We start from the raw sequence: 17,940 nt of genomic DNA on the forward strand, positions 1-17,940 counted from the left end.
ACCGAACTGATCAACAGGGTATGGCATAACAGCAGGATAGCAGACTCAGCGAAACGCCTACTACAACAATGCATAGTATGCCTAAAACACAATCCAGGGAAGGGGACAGCAGTACCAAGGGGAGGGTTTGGAGTCCCTGACCATCCCTTCGGAATCCTCCAAATGGATTACATCCAATTAGAAAGGTGCCATGGTCTGAAATACGTCCTAGTTATTGTGTGCGCCTTTAGCAAATGGGTGGAGGTATACCCCACCCGCGTGTCAGCGCTTCTTGTTTTGGTTGTTCTTATCGCATGCGCAACGTGGGATTCTGGCAAGTGACTTTATTTGAAGAATTTCGTAGTATGTATTTAGTTAGTGCCACTTCATGGAATTCTAGTTGGATATTTCTAGTACCAGAGTAGGGGTCTTAACTCCACCTTAGTTCAGTCAGTTCAATAGGACTATATTAGCTTACTTATAGCAAGGTTTAGTCATTTCAGTGTCAACTACAGCGTTCATTCCTTGAGTCACAACTTTCTCCATTCCAATTCCCCAAGAGTCTCGCCTAGCCATTCTCCAATTGATTCTTCGCCTTGGCTACTTGTGAGGAACAGAGAATTACCCGTCATCTATCACATCCTGAGGCTAGTCCAGATCATACTGAGGGTAAGAGACTTCGCCTGTTATATTCTAAGTAATTCACAGCAATTGTCCAGAGTGTTTCATAAGTATTTTTCAGAGGTGGTGGGCATAGGAATTAGTGTCGACTCCAGTGTTACTTGAATCTTCTGACAGATTGAAGTGCCAACCTTTCACTCGAGTCGACATGGCTGAGGGATTTGATATGAACTCCTTGGCGGGAATCCTAGAAGGGTTACAGGCCCAGCTTACGCGTTCCACAGAAGAGAATAGAGTCCTTAGGGATGAGGTAAAAAGGTCCCAACAAGAAACTCGTCACGTTCAACAGAAATTAGAGGAACTCATAGCGGGAACAACTCCTTTACCTAGTTTCAACTCCTCTCATAACTCTGGTGCAGAAGTGGCCACGCAAGTGATTCATTCAGTGGCACCTATTGTCCCCTTAGCCAACCCAGAACGCTTTAGCGGGGACCCCCATAAGGCCCAGATTTTCCTGACACAATGTTCCCTACATTTCTTGTGCAGATCAGTAGTGTTCAAAGAGGATCAAGCCAAGGTCGCATTCATGCTGTCTTACTTGAGCGGCGACGCCGCAGCCTGGTCTATGCCGTTGGTCTCTCGAAATGACGCAGCCTTATACGATTTCAATCGTTTCAAGAAAGAATTTCTACGAATATTCGATAGAAGAACGGCCAACCAAGCCACAGACAATGAACTCCTAGATCTTAAGCAAGGCAATCGAGAATTGGTAGCATATATAGCCCAGTTCAACAAACTAATCGTCGAAACAGATTGGCCCGACAGTAAACGTGTGGCGATATTCTATCGTGGTCTTAAAGATGAAATAAAAGATGCATTGGCACAGATCCCGAAACGTCCTCAGGAAATATCAGAACTTATAGATTTAGTTCTTCAAATTGAGCATCGATTGTTTGAAAGAAGGTCAGAAAAGAAGCGAGATTACAAGACGTTTGTGCCACGCCTAGACCGTATGAGACCCAAACCCTCAAAGCCTGATACGGGTACCGGAGAGGAACCAATGCAAATAGGCTCCATCAGGGGCCCTCTCTCCCAAGAAGAAAAAGACAAGAGGCGAGCAAACCAGTTGTGTTTGTATTGTGGTACCTCGGGACATTTTGTGAGGGAATGTCCGAAGAGAAACAAGAGTAACCAGGGGTTAAAAGATCTATCCCACCAGTAAAGGGAGTTGCCCTGGTGGGATGTTCCGAACAGTCAACTCATGAACCTCAGCAACTGATTAACACATTACAGTCAGCGGCCCCTCATCTTACCGTGTTTTTTACAGTCAAATTCGGAACCCAGAAGTTGGAAGAAGTTTCAGTCATGATTGATTCAGGGGCCACTGGGAACTTCTGCGACCTGAAATATGCGCAAGAGATGGGCATAAAGGCGATCAAGAAGAAGAACCTCGAAGTAGTAAAAGCGGTCGACGGCTCCAATTTGACTTCAGGACCCATAGTAGAAGAAACGGAGACCTTAGAATTGGAGGGGTTACAGGGTCATCGAGAATTTATCAGATTTAACCTCATAGACGCACCCCAGTTCCAGCTGATTTTGGGGTTGCCATGGTTGACTGCGCATAACCCGATTATTGATTGGGAGAGGAGAACGGTCAAGATGAACTCGGAATTTTGTCAGAGGAATTGTTTTACTAAGAATCCAGAAGAGTGCCAGGGATCGCCGGCTACGGAGTTGGCCAAGTTGTCGCTCCACATCTGCACTGTTAGCGCAGAAGAAATACCTAAAGAATACCAAGATTTGGCAAGTGTGTTCGACAAAAGGAATGCTGAGAAACTACCACCGCACAGGAGCTATGATTGCAAGATCGAATTGGAAGCCGGTGCCAACCTGCCCTGCAGTCGAGTTTACGCGCTCACAGAAAAGGAAAACATCTATCTCAAAGAGTATTTGGAAGAGTATACTAAAATGGGATTCATAAGGCCATCACAATCTCCAGTTTCGTCTTCGCTTTTCTTCCGGCCAAAGAAGGATGGGACTCTCCGCACGTGTATCGATTACAGAGCCTTGAATCAAGTCACAGTGAAAAATCGGTACCCATTACCTCTAATCAATCAACTATTGGACCAAGTAAAAGGAGCGAAGATTTACACCAAGCTTGACCTGCGCGGAGCTTACCATTTGGTGAGAGTGGCCGAGGGTGATGAATGGAAAACAGCCTTTCGGACCAAGTATGGGTTGTTTGAGTATCAAGTGATGCCTTATGGGTTGAGCAATGCCCCAGCAGCATTTCAAAACTTCGTAAATGATGTTCTGAGAGAATTCTTGGACCGAGTGGCTGTAGTGTATATTGATGACATATTGATTTTTTCCGACAAGATGGAAGATCACGTCAAGCATGTGCGAGCCATACTCCAGAAGCTTTTGGATAACCACTTGTACGTGAAATTGGAGAAGTGTTCTTTTCATGCCGAGAAGGTGGAATTCTTGGGATTCATGTTGTCCGCAGCTGGGGTCGAGATGGATAACTCAAAGGTCCGTACCATTCAGGAGTGGTCATCACCAGGGAGTGTGAAGGAAATCCAAAGTTTTATTGGTTTTGCCAATTTTTACCGGAGGTTCATTCCTAATTTCTCGTCCAAAGTCACTCCCATCACTCACCTGCTAAAGAAGGGGCAAAAATTTGTGTGGACTGCAACGGCAGAACAAGCCTTCCAGGATTTGAAGACGGCCTTCATTAGCGCGCCCATTCTAATGCACCCCGATCCGGAACAAGCCTTTTTCGTTGAAACTGATGCATCAGACTTCGCGACCGGAGGAATTTTGTCGCAGAGGAACAAAACAACGGGACAACTGCATCCGGTGGCCTACCGGTCCAGGAAGCTGTCTGACACGGAGCGCAATTACTCCATCGCCGACAAGGAATTGTTGGCTGTTCGAGAAGCATTCCAAGATTGGCGACACTACTTACTGGGGGCCAAGCATACTGTCACTGTGTTTACAGACCATCGTAACCTCCAATTCCTCAAGTCTGCAAAAACACTTTCGCCACGTCAATTGAGATGGTCCTTGTACTTCTCAGAATTTGACTTCGTGATCACGTACAAACCAGGTGCGAAAAATGGAAAGGCCGATGCTCTTTCACGCATGAATCCAACAGCCGAAGAGAAACCTTCAGTCGAAGAACCCATAGTTCCATTGAAACAATTAATCGGAGCCATGCAAATGAAAGAATTCGACGAACAAATTCAGCAAGTCTGCTCAGAAGAGGATCTTCGTAAGTGGGCCGAGTCAGATGGTAAAAGAACTCTTGTCGAAGGGCTCCCATATCATGAAGGCAAGCTATATCTTCCAACCAGAAAACTTCAAGAAGAGGCTTTGAGAGGTTGCCACGACGATCGGATGGCGGGCCACAAAGGAGTTAAGAAGACTGAAGAACTGGTCCGGCGACACTTTTGGTGGCCAGATTTGGCAGCCCAAGTAAGACAATATGTTTCGACCTGTGAAATCTGCATCAAGGGGAAGCCCAGTCGTCAGGCCCCGCAAGGGTTATTGCAACCCTTGCCAAACGCACCCTACCCATGGCACACTGTGACATTAGATTTAATAGTGGATCTGCCCCCTAGCCAAGGTAACACAGTGATTTTGGTGGTGGTGGACTCATTTTCCAAAATGGGACACTTCATTCCCTTCAAGACTGTACCCACAGCTTCACAATTAGTGCAGACCTTTAATCAACACATAATTCGGACACACGGAATTCCACAAGTAATCATTTCAGATAGGGGGTCACAGTTCGTGTCGAAATTTTGGAAGACCTTTATGCACAGCTTAGGTATAGATACACGTTATTCAACTAGTTATCACCCTGAGACAGACGGTCAGACTGAGAGGTTGAACCAGGATCTAGAACAGTATTTACGCCTCTATCTGTTAGAGCAGGATGTTGAATGGTCCGAATTACTGTGGACTGCAGAATTCGCATACAATAACGCAACTCATGATTCCACAGGGTTTACTCCATTTTACTTGAACACAGGCAGACATCCGACTATTACACTGGGAAAACAGATTGGGGAGGTCCCTGCCGTTGCTAGAGTAATGGAAGAGCTACAGAGCTCTTACAAAAGAGCATTGAGAAACTTAATCAGGGCCAAACAATCCTATAAGAAGCAGGCAGACAAAAAGAGAAGACAAGGTCCTCAGTTTGAAAAAGGTGATCAGGTGTGGCTATCCACAAGACATTTGAGATTAAAGGGTAATCGGAAGTTTCAGCCTAGATTCATAGGGCCATTTAAAATTCAGAAGATCATTAACCCTGTAGTTGCGAAGTTACAATTACCAAGGTCATTGAAAATTCATCCGACCTTCCACGTTTCCCTTCTGAAGAAAAGTCCAGACAAGGTCAGGTTAAAAACCTCTCCACCCGCTATAGTGGTAGAATCTAGCGAAGAATACGAAGTCAGCAGAATCTTAGATTCCAAGGTCACGAGGAATAAACTGTATTACTTGATAGAGTGGAAGGGGTACGGACCTGAAGAGCGGTCGTGGGAACCATCAGTCCATGTAAATGCCCCACGACTAGTTGAAGCCTTTCATAAGGCACACCCCAACAAGGCCGCTTTGGAAGGACCATTCTTGAAAGGGGGTACTGTCAAGACTTCCAGAACCATAGCCAGCATCAGATCAGTGCCAGCAAAAGCTCAACGGTCATTAAAGCAGGTCTCCAAATATCCACGTTGGAGAAGGCAACATAGAGTGACCACGTTGTTCCTGCAGCGCTGTGTACAGAATCTGAGGAAGCGAGTATCCCAACATGGCCGCCAAGGGGGATTACGAACAGTGAGGAGTGAGCGCTCTAGTCTACGAGAGCGCGCGATCAGCTGTGGAGATGAAGCGCACGGCTGCCCTGGAATCTGCGCACTTCAACTGACCTCTTCACCGGAGTCATAGCGCGGCTCTGAGTGAAGTTCTTGTTCCGAGGAAATTCCTGTCAGCGCTTCTTGTTTTGGTTGTTCTTATCGCATGCGCAACGTGGGATTCTGGCAAGTGACTTTATTTGAAGAATTTCGTAGTATGTATTTAGTTAGTGCCACTTCATGGAATTCTAGTTGGATATTTCTAGTACCAGAGTAGGGGTCTTAACTCCACCTTAGTTCAGTCAGTTCAATAGGACTATATTAGCTTACTTATAGCAAGGTTTAGTCATTTCAGTGTCAACTACAGCGTTCATTCCTTGAGTCAGAACTTTCTCCATTCCAATTCCCCAAGAGTCTCGCCTAGCCATTCTCCAATTGATTCTTCGCCTTGGCTACTTGTGAGGAACAGAGAATTACCCGTCATCTATCACATCCTGAGGCTAGTCCAGATCATACTGAGGGTAAGAGACTTCGCCTGTTTTATTCTAAGTAATTCACAGCAATTGTCCAGAGTGTTTCATAAGTATTTTTCAGAGGTGGTGGGCATAGGAATTAGTGTCGACTCCAGTGTTACTTGAATCTTCTGACACCGCGACAATACCGCCTTAGCTACTGCAAAGGTATTGCTGAAGCAATTCTTCCCTCGATATGGCCTTTGTCGAATTTTATTGAGCGACAATGGCCCCCACTTCATAGCAGAAGTAATTCAGAACATTCTAAAGGGGTTGGGGGTAAAGCAAAAGTTCCATGCCGTCTTCCACCCCCAGTCAGTGGGCCTGGTAGAAAGACACAATGCCACATTAAAATGAAAACTGGCAAAGATAGTCGCCACAACTGGACTGAGATGGCCCAACGCCCTCCCACTGGCATTGTTATAAATGCGTTCCACCCCAACCAAGCACAGACTGACCCCGTATGAAGTAGTCTTTGGCAGGCCTATGAATATTTGGGCGGCACCAAAACCAACCTCCATTAATGATGTCCCGGACATATTAATGTCTGATTATCTGTACAAGTTGACAAACTAATTAACACTTATCCACCAACAGGTGCAGCAAGCCATACCAGATGTATCCAGGGGCCCAGGACATGATATCAAACCTGGAGATTTCGTGATGACAAAGAATTTCCAGAGGACGAAGAGTCTGGAACCCAGGTGGACGGGCCCCTGGCAGGTCTTGATCGCCACACGAACTGCTCTTCGAGTGGAAGGAAGGCGAAACTGGCTCCATGCACATAACTGTAGGAAGATCTCCCCAACTCTGACGACCTGCGAGGAAGTGGACGTCCAAGAAGAGCTCCTGACGAAAGACCGACCAGCCCTGAGTTGTTACCCACCAACAGAGACACTTGAACTGGCAGAGTATCTCGACCCTACAGTGCCATCTAAGAAAGGGTACAACTTGAGATCAACGAAAGGAGGGTGTCTCGACAAACAGGCCACTAACTGAGTCAAAAGTCTTAGATCTGTAGATAACACTACAAATGCTACCAGGAGAAACGCTAGACCAAAGTATGTGGTCCTGTGAGTCATCGAGCCCCTTGAAAGTGATGGAAGAACCCGGACGACCAAAGAACCGCCGCAAAGACTCCAAGACTGCCAAAGTTCACAGCACAAAGACAATTGCACTTGTAGCAGCATCTCTCACCAGTCTCTTGCTAATGGTCACAGTCTGGATCATTGAAGAGAGTGCTCCTGCTTACCGAACAATGTCCACCATGCAGCCCACCACGAAGAAAGAACACTATCTGGTGTCACTGTCACCACGCCTCCGAGAATGACGCAAGAAATTCTGGAACAACTCTTTCATCCAACTATTGCACCAGCACAATCTTGCCGCAAATGCCACGAACTGCTGGGTCTGTGGGCTGCTACCACATGCCACTGAACATTCCATTCCTTTCAGCCCTTCACCCTTCTCTGTTCATGGGTCTTGCCTCGCTTGGTTAATGCTCCTGCAAGAGAGCTACAAAGACAATGCCAATTCCGATGGGACAATAAAACAATTCTATAACGAGTTCTGGTTGAACAAAACAGGGAGAACAACTGCTCCCTTTTTGTCCTCTCACGTCAAATGCAACCTTCCTAATGAACATTCCTGCCAAAGAACAAGTGGAAATGCAAGTGTTCAACAATCCAGCCAGTCCAACCTTTTCCTTCCTAAAGAAAAGAACTGCTGCAACCTTGACAGGGGCCCTATCTGTGGTGAACGTCTCAGGCCTTCTCTGCATCGAAGGCCACGGAACGAAAATCGTGGGCCACAGCACTTGTCAAATCACAAGAACTCTGAACACTGCTGACCCCACTTCATTTGTTGCATCACCCAACATGTACTTCATCTGCGGTACAAAAGCCTACACCTGGCTCCCAAAAGGCTGGGGGGGCACATGCTACATCACCTTTGTTCTACCTCCTACCTACCTAGCACCTGCTGGACACCACTGAGAAAGGTGGTCCAAAGACATGGATCAAGCGGACTCTGCTGCATCCCAGTTCCTCGATGCAGCAAAAGGTCTTGTCCCGCTCTGGGGTCCGATGGCAAAGAGCCGGGCCATTCGACACCTGTCTCAAGCAGTAGAGACAGCCTTGAACGTCACAGCTGGCATCCTCACCAACAACACTGCTGAGCTTCAGGCGGTCCGCTTGGTGGCTTTACAGAACCATCTTGTTCTAGAGGTGGTACTAGCGGACCGTGGTGGAGCATGCCGCATCATCTGTGCCAGCTGTTGCACTTTCGGCCCTGATAACTCACCTTCAGTCTACAAGGCAATTGAACATCTTCACAGGCTGGCATCAGAGATCCATCAAGAACCAGAGCCGTGGACACTTGGAAGCTGGTTTTGGGGCATATTAAAAGAATGGGGTTGGAAAATACTGATAGTCCTCTTGGTTCAAGTCTTCGTAATATGTGGCTGCTGTCTGGGGATACACTGCATACCGCCCTTGTGTTCTCTGTGTCTGAACTCGCTGTGCCCTAAGACTGTAGATACTCGCATAGAACGAATTAACGCAATGTATGACACTGAAATACAAAACACCATGGGGATTGAAGTAGAGTAGCAAGATGTCTTGAGGAAGGTTCAAAGGGGCGACTGTTGAAAAATAATCGACAGACATGAACATCGCCGGCGCCATCTTGCTTAGCGAGAGCCACTGCGTGCGCGTAAGCCGCACCCATTTTAGACACCGCAGCCATTTCGTGCTCTGCTCGTCACCTATGTTTCACCCTGACCTCGCAATCATCCCCAGCGCCCTGACTCGGCACGACCAAGCGTACTGGGGTTGTAAAACCTTGTCCTCGTGAGAAAGCCCCGGAGCCACATCCCGCCCTAAACCCGGTTGTCCTTTCATCCTCCGCACCCAAGCAAGCCCTTCTGATAACCCCCTGACCGCACCTTGCTGCTCAATCCAGTCCCAAGCACTAAACCAACCCTTGCGGACATAGTTTATTGCCCCCCACACGGCAGGACTTGTTGTATTAACAGAAACGCCTGATCTAATCAATGACGCGAACTCTTAGAGTGTTCACACATATTCTCAGATCCTGTCGGAATGTCCAGCTGCAAGATAGCGATCATTTGTTAGATCCGGGTGGGGGAGGATAACTGTTGGGTCTGTGTGGGAACCTGCTTGGAGCGGGAATTTCGAGGATGTTTGACCACCAATAAACTGATGCAAAACGTGTATAAAAGACCAAGCAGCGGAGATGTGGTTAGAACACCTCCCGAAGACATTCCGTGTGTCTGAATTGATGTGTTCTCCTCTGGAGCAATAAACCTGTTCTTGCCTTCCAGTTTCCAGAGACTGCCTCTTTATTTTGGTAACTAATATTGAAGTGAATTAGAGACGTCTTGCGCTGAGCAGCTTTGTTATTCGTTAGAGAGTAACTGCTTTTTCACAAGAACATTAGGGAGCTAAAGTCCCATTCCTATTTTACTCTTAGAGTTAGCTTGGACGCAGGGACGTAGCTTTGGGGGGGGGTTTGGGGGTCTGAACCCCCGCAGATAAATACATTTTGGCTTGGTAGTTGGGTCTGCTGGCCCTGAGTCCAGTCTGCTATGCCTGTGTCGGTTTTTCGTGTCATCCGTATTTCACTAAGAGGTTTTAACTTGTTAATTTTTTGGATCAGGAACTTAAATATATTTAGGTTCAAATTTACAAAGATTTTGTGTCTGGTTTTGTCACTTTTTTGACACAGTGCCGACGCAAAATGCTTTTTTGATATTTACAAAGCCACGCAAATGTTGATTTGTGCAGCTTTGTACGAAAAAGTAAAGCAAGTCAGCATGTTACTGTGTGCCAGGTACAGTTGGTGGTGCATGGGTGCTCCTGTGCATCCACTCAATGATTTGACACAAACGCATATTTACATGGGCCCAGATTTACAAAGATTTTGTGTGCAGGTTGTGTCACTTTTTTGCAACATACTCTTTGGGATTCACAAAGCCACGCAAATATCGACTTATGTGGGTTGCATTACCGTGCTTCAGGTAGGAATTCCATGCATGGTGCATAGGTGTTCCTGTGTATCCACCCATGAATTTTAACACAAACCTGTGTTCACAAAGAATTGTAGATGTGGGTTTGCGCCAAATGGTGCATCCGTCTAAGGCTGGTGTAAAGAGGGGAAGCATCTTTATTTCTCCTCATTATTTCCTCTTGGCATGTGTGCTGCATTCTGCGGCCCACATGCAGAGATAAAAATGCCTCCAAGGATAGTTTTGTACAGGAAGGTACCCCTTTGACACAAATACTACCCTGACTGTAACACAGACACCCTTGCCCAAAGCGGGCCAGTGAATGAGGAGAGTGGAACTGCACCAATTTGTTGAAGAAATGGCAGTTATGCGCTCTTCTGGTGACTGGCCTGCACCTATGCAACTATGCGTAATGAGCTGTGTTGCACCACTTCTTTGTAAATATGCCCCTTAGTGACCGGTTTATCAAAAATATAGGAAAAATGCACCCATGGAAGTACTTCTTGAATGGATGCAAATTTGCTACTTTTTAGAATTCACAAACATTGCAGTAGTAGGCTTGGAAAATTACACCAATCTCCGGGCATCCAGGCCTACTACTGGCAATCAAACACCAAACTGATGATTGGATGCATGCTTGCAAATAGTCTAACCAGTGGCAATCCCTCGGGGCAAAGTGCAAACCATTGTTTTTCGCCCACTGGGCCACCATTTAGGATTTAGCAGATGGAAAAAAGGCAGACAGGGGAGCAGAGGACTTTACTGCCTTTGCTCCACCCACCAAGTTTAGAAATGCCTGCCAGGCCAGTGGACATCTCTATACATTGACTGTGACTGCCGTCATTGTTCTCCCTATCAGTGTAGCAAACGTTTAACAAACTGATCCATCAAACCTGACTGCTGGCCTTCAAACTTTTCCAAAGTTTTTTATTTTTCAATAGCATTTCCACCAGTCCAGATAATTCGTACGAGGGAGGGGATAAAGGAATAATATCGGGGAGACTACGAGGAACTGTGCCCAATGCCCGGCTGGGTAGGTGATGGTCAAGGGGGAAACTAGGGCCCATCTCCTCATTAGCGGTCTGGGCAGCTCCACCGGGCATCAGCCATGTTGCTCAGGTCTCAGCATTCAGGAAAACCAGATTTTAGTTTATTTGATTTGAGAAAGGTTATATAGCGCCGGCTATACCCGGAGGTATCAGAGCGCAAAACCAGAGGATTGTTGCATTACAAGGTATATCTAAAAAGGTTTATATAGTGCTGGCTAGACTCGGAGGTATCAGAGCGCTATACAAGAGGAACATTGCGTTACACATTACATCAGTTACAATAGCGTAGTAAGGAACAGTCAACAAACAACGAGGATGAGAGAATTTGTAGGAAAGGAGGGGAGGAAGGGGCCATAACAGGGATTTTTAAACCATACCTGGTACATCAATTGCTGTGATGTGTTAGGTATTTTATTACCTTCTCATGTCCTTAATAAACAAATATAATGAATTTAATGAAGTCATTTAAACTAAAAGATGTAAATACATTTTCTTTTCTTTCTTGCTGTAGTGGCAGTGTATGGTACCTATGAAGACAGCGGTGTTGACAGGATTTCGTACCATGAATCCTTGCCCAGTGTATGCCCGGGACAGCAAGATGGTGTTCCTCTTCTTCATGTGTGTGCGTCTGAACTGGACAGAGGAGTACCAGATCCTCTCTGGAAAGAATGCAGCTAAATTGTGCTTTGTCACTAGCAAGGACTTTGGTGCTACATGGAGCCAATTGACTGACCTAACCAAAAATGTAATCGGGCCAGAAATTGTCCACTGGGCAACCTTTGCAGTGGGACCTGGACATGGGATCCAGTTACAGTGTGGACGTTTGATCATCCCAGCCTATGCCTATTTCAAACAACGCAAATGCTCCTGCCTACCCCTTTTTTGCTGTACAAAACCACATTCCCTCATCTTCTACAGCGACGACAGTGGGACGACGTGGCACCAGGGAGGAGTGATCCAGGAACTCTCGACTGGGGAGTGCCAGGTGGCTGAGCTTGCTTGCATTGACGGTTCATGTATGTTATACTGCAGCGCACGGACCACAAAACGCTACAGGGCAGAGGCGATCAGTCTTGACTCTGGGTGGGACTTTGGGATATTCCAACTTAACAAGACTCTCTGTGAGCCACCGCAGGGCTGCCAGGGCAGCATTATAAGCTTTGTGCCTCCTGAGGAGTATCAGGAAATGGAAAATGATATTGAGGGAAGTGAGGACTCTTGCATGAAGAACCCCTTAATTCAGAAAAACACCTTATCGTGGCTTATCTATTCCCACCCAACAAATAAGAAGAAGAGAATTGACCTGGGCATCTACCTAAACAAGTCCCCATTAACCAACGGAAGCTGGAATCATCCCTTGGTTATTAACAAGGGGCCAAGTGCATACTCAGACCTAGTAGCGATTGATGGATCTGGTTCGTTTGGGTGCCTCTTTGAGTGTGGAGCTCATGATGCCTATGAAGAAATAGCGTTTCAAATGTTTAGCATGGACAACCTTATGCGCAGCATGTTGCAATGTTGAACCTGGCTCTCTGCCCTAGGCAGCCCTTCCACTGATAGGTCTCCTATGAAAAATGTCAGAGGGGTGCCGCCCGCTTCTTTCAGCATTTTCAGAGGGCCTACTCCTTTCATAGGGTTCATTAGAATTTCACTTTCATCTTTGTGATTTATTCCAACCTGTCTATTCTGCTTACCAGGTTAGGTCTCAGTAGTTGCTAATGTTGACCATGTAAGGATATTTCTTTGCTGTTTCATTGCACTTTCACATTTTGACAACTCAAGAGGGGTACTGTCATTGCTTGAGGATGGTTGAGTCACCCTTAGAAGGGTCTGGTGGCTCAGAGGACTAATGCGTCCACTGCAGTTGCCTGTGTTCAACTTAATGGTTACAGGTTCAAATCCTGGTGGGTCCACTCAGCCTTTCATCCATCTGAGGTTGCTAGAATGAGTACAGTTGAGTAACAAGAAACATCTAGTATTCAGTGCCAAGATACCTACGGGTGAATGTGGGCTGTACAAATACCCATGTTATAAGTAAAAACTTTTATGAAGTCATCTGTTTCTAGTGGATCGACCTTTGATGTCTTAAAATAGTCTTCCTTTTAAAAATAATCTATTTTGTTCATTTTACGGGGGTATTTATAACGGGCACCTAGCCCTGGGGTGAAGCACATAGCATTAGGATAAGCAGCCAGCATGCAAGGATACATAGATGTTCAGCTTTGTTCACAATATGACTGAAGGAATAAGTGCTTAAGAATATAGAGGGAATTTGACACACAGCAACTCAGTAGGGCAAAGAAGGTGACTGAAATGAAACAGTCCAATATGGTACAGAACATGTAAAAAGGCGGCTTCTGAGACCTTTGCTGAATTGCAACAGTGCACAAGCAAGTCTCAGGTGCAAAGGGAAGTTGTTCCTGAATCTTGGTCCATATGCAGAGAAAGCTTATTGACATACGTTTTTTTGTAAATTTTTTGGATGTCTAGCCTTGCCAAAGAGATGTCTCTGACAGTGTAAGTGCCACTGGACGGGCTGTGTTTAGAAGCAAGGAAGTCAGGTTTAATCAATTGCAGTGCATTATAGACGAGGCAGAGACAGTGAGCCAATGCAGTACTTTCGCTGTAGGCGAGATATACTTAAACGTCCTTCGACTAGCAATTAGTTCAATGAGAAATACAGAATTAATTGGAAATAGGTTAGAGTTGAGGCAGATGATTGAGCAAAGTGCTGCCTTCTGTTCTAAATCAAGTGCCTGAGTGGTGTCTAGCAAGTTTGCAAGAGGGAGAACGGGTATAATTTGCCCAGTACCTGGAAGAATGAACAGCATATGTAACTTTTAAGCTTATGTGCAAATTAAGAGATACAGTTCTTTTGATATTTGCCACTTAAAGGCATCAGTAACCTCAAGTTTCAATTAGAAGAAGCAATTGTGCATATTGTGAGGCCACTCGGGAAAAGGGAGTTACTACCCCACCAAAAAAGCCACTTCTTCAGAAAAGCAGCTTTGTGTTTGAGAGATCATACTCAAGAAGGGTGGGGCAAGGAGCAGAGCGATGGACAGCATGCAACTCTTGTAAAGAGACTAGAGACAGTGTTAACTGAGAGACCACCTACACATATAGGGACAAAGGTAACATAACAGTTATGAATGAGCTAACAACAAAGTGGTGTTCGGTGGCGACAGAGGGGACATAAACAAGAATAGTATTGCGGAAAGATATTAACAAGAGAGGACAGGATTTGATGACATAGAAAACAATGGTAGAGGATGTAGCCTTATGGCTAGAGCGGTCAACTTCAAAGTTGTGGAACCGGGTTCGAGTCTCAGCAACGACGCTCAATATCCTGCGATTCTGGGCAAATAACTAGGGGCCATATGTAGGTAGGTTAATACCGGTCTGTAACGGCCGAAATCGCTAAATTTGCAGTTACCGACAGGTATTTAGCTTTTTCTGATGTAGGTGGCTTGATTTTAGGATTCGGTAAATTACCGATTCCTTAAAATACCGAAACGGTAAATTACCGAATCCTAAAATCCTACGTAGGGAGCACTCAAGTGAGTGCATTTTATTTAAGGATACGTTGCAGACATACATGCCACATGTGCACACATGCACGATTCAGGAGTGCAACAGGGTGTCAATGTGACACCCTGTCACCCTTGAATATGTTCCCCCTATTAGCGATTCGGGAATGGCTTTTCATTAATTTTTATGGGCCTATAGGCCCATAGGAATGAATGGGAATTACCGAATCGGTAAATACTGATTCTTAAATACCGAATATTACCGATTCGGTAATATTTACCGAATTTTTACCTACATACTATTTACCGTTTCTTAAATACCGAATCGGTAAAATTTGGTATTTAAGAATCGGTACATAGAGATTATCTACATATGGTCCTTAATCTCCCCATGCCTAACAAAAATTAATGCGTCCTTCTGTAACAAAACTGGTGCTCATGTAAAGCGCTCTGATACCCGATGTCGCGGGTCTAGTTTGCGCTATATAACACTCTTAAAAAAGTTCCTTTAAATGTCACAGATTGTGCTGAGCAAAACAAGAATTTTGTGTATTTTTTTATTTTTGTTTTTTTGTATAGAGGTCAAAGCTACTTCATAGCACTTAAGTGAAATAAATTGGACATTTTGGAGTACCAAAAAATGACACTGAGAAAACAAGACAAGGCCAACTGCTTTTTCTGATACAATGAAATAGGCGTGTATGAAGTGAAAGAAAAAGTGAGAACCAAAAGTGGAAACATATCAAAAAGTAATTTTTCAACGTATACTAACATAGTGAGGAGAGGACTGTCATCCTCAAACGTCCACTTACTACAATCTAGATGGAATTTTCCTAATGGCCAATGGTATGCAAATAATGTCAAATTCAATTCTTTCCATGTGAGTTTTCTCATTCATTTTGGACACTATAAAGACTGGGTTTTACTATTCTGTAAGTCGTCAGCCTTGGTTCTATGGCAGACAAAGTGTGTGTGACTGAGTGCATGGAGATTAAGAGCTAGGCGCATGATTCTTGAATCTCCCAAGAGACATCCCTGTCCTCAGTTGCTGTTTCAAAGAGAAAAATGAAATGTTGAGGGAATCGAGTGAGGTTGGGGTAAAAACATCAACGACACAAATTATCCATGTTCAAGGGTGTAGTATGGTCTCTTGTATACTATAATGTGAGACTTTGCTATCTTTGTCAGTATGAATATTCTGTCTCAGAACTGCATGTCTAGTTGGAATGTTACCTGTTGCCAAGTGCCATTAGACTGTATTGAGGGAACATTACAGTTGGAGTTGAGCTGTGCCTGGTGGAGTCACTACTGTTGCTAGCTCCACAACCATGTTTCCACTGAATAAATTGATTCAACTTTACCTAGCCTATAGCGTCTTCACCACAAAGGGTTTATCAAAAGTTATCCATATTTAGATATCAATATCTTCTACTGGCACAGATTGTTCCTTATCTTTTTTTGTGCAAATCCTTTTTATTTGCATGTTGTGTTCTTCGGGTTACAGACAATTTCATTGACTGTTAAAAGTGCACATAAGAGTTTGTACATGCAATTTAGCGTATTGTCATTTGAGCTGCAATCATTAGCAACATTTATTGTTGTACTGGTACACCTCATGATCAAAAGAAACAAAGAAAGGGTGTGTTATGATAAGAAAATATGACTACATTGTGTATATCACCTGTGGCACTTATCAGCTGTTAATGGTACGAGAAGATACATCATATTGCATCTCAATGGGGGACATAATGTTTAACGGAGGTCAGTTCAACTGGGATGCACTGTATAGGAGGATCTGCTTTGCGCTGGATGTAGGCGAGCTTTGTAATGGTCTTTAGCATCTAGTCATTATAGGCCTGGGCCCAGAATGGATTGAACGGAGTGGGCGCAAGGTTTAATATTTATGTTTGTCCCGCGTCCGCATCCTGTGAGCTTGACGTCATTAGGGGGGTCGTCCCGCGTGCTACTTGGGCACGTTTCCTCCCGTAAGATTTTAGAGGGGGGTGGAGTCATCTGTGTAGGTTGGCACCTCTTGTTTGAAGGCGTGTATCTCCCAATGCATAGATATGCGGTGCTTTCGGGTGCCCTGGACTTCTTTGAGTCTTAGGGCATCCTCCTCTGATGCCCCCCATTTACTGACTGCTCCCCTCCAGGCCCCTAGCAGTGGTCCCACTGGGATCTTCCAGTACATGACTATACTTTGCTTGGCTAGTAGGAAGGCTAGGGACACAAAATGGGTCTCTACTCAGTGGTATTTCCAACGTTTGATTATGCCTAACGCGCTAGCTTCCCATGTGGTGATGTCAGTGAGTCCTGTCACCTCATATAGTGTGGTGTGTATCACGTTCCAGTACGTCCGGAGTGTCGGGAAGCTGCAGAACATGTGGAGAAAGGACACACTTGGTTCAGAGCATTTAGGGCATATGAGTTGTGTGTTTGGGTAAAAGCATTGGAGGGTTTCCGGTGTTAAGTATGCACGGTGTAGTATAGAGTATTGTATGTTTTTGAAGCAGTAGTTATGTGATTCTTTTTTGGGGAATTCCAGTGCTTGTTCCCATTCTTTGACGTGGAGTGACTGCTGAAACTCCTTTTCCCTTTTTTTTCAAAGAGGAGTGAGCGCGACCGCGGCCAGCGCCCGGATTGCCTAATACAACCATGTCACTATGTGACGTCCGGGGCCAATCTGTAATATTGCGTGTAGGATGGGGTGCATGAGTGACTCAGTGTCTATTGTGTGCCAGACGCAGCAGCAATCTGCCACCAGTTGCCTATGTATGAGAAACTGCCCCTTTGGAAGATCCGTGTCAGTTATTAGTTCTGCGAATGATAATAGCTGACCGTTTACAAACAGGGAGCCTGCTTCTGTGATTGAGTGTAATTGAGTGTTCTATCCATGTGTGCAGGCTCGTTCTGTGTAGTGATTACGGCCCCTGGGAAGACCTACCAAAGGCAGTAGAGGGGAGTACAGAGGGGCTACGCGGCCATCCGATGTAAACGTTTCATGCAGGTGTGTGCTATTGTTAACTGCAACGGGCAGCTTAATGTGGGTTTAGCCGCTGGCATCAGCATGCGGCGAATTACTGGGACAGAGATTGGCCCTGTGTTTGTGTGAGCCTCTCCCAGAGCGTGGCCCGTTATCCACCATGACATCCACTGCAGCTGGGCCGCTGGGAAGTATGCCTCAAAGGAGGGGGCACCCAGTCCCCCTTGGTCCATTGGTAATTGTAGTTTGGTCAGGGCTACCAATCTGCGGCCCGCCCCCGAAATGAGAGTGCTGAGGAGAATGTCTAATTCCTGGAAAAAGAGCGGGGGAACCACTGGGAGATCAGTGAAAAAATAGAGCAGTCTCGGGTCTAAGAACAT

The 17,940-nt window shown here is 45.5% G+C and overlaps 1 protein-coding gene across 3 annotated transcripts in view; it reads left to right on the forward strand.

The window, feature by feature from the left end:
- Positions 1-15,937, forward strand: part of LOC147693604 (sialidase-3-like) — a 101,638-nt gene extending 85,701 nt beyond the window's left edge. For all 3 annotated transcript variants that reach the window (XM_086933825.1, XM_086933826.1, XM_086933824.1), the window contains one exon: positions 11,559-15,937. In XM_086933825.1, coding sequence (XP_086789951.1) covers positions 11,559-12,569 — 1,011 coding nt within the window. In that variant the 3' untranslated portion in view covers positions 12,570-15,937. The remainder of the gene's footprint in view (positions 1-11,558) is intronic.
- The last annotated feature ends 2,003 nt before the right edge of the window (positions 15,938-17,940 follow it).

Source organism: Lissotriton vulgaris, chromosome 8 (assembly GCF_964263255.1).
Source record: "Lissotriton vulgaris chromosome 8, aLisVul1.2, whole genome shotgun sequence".
NCBI lineage: Eukaryota > Metazoa > Chordata > Amphibia > Caudata > Salamandridae > Lissotriton > Lissotriton vulgaris.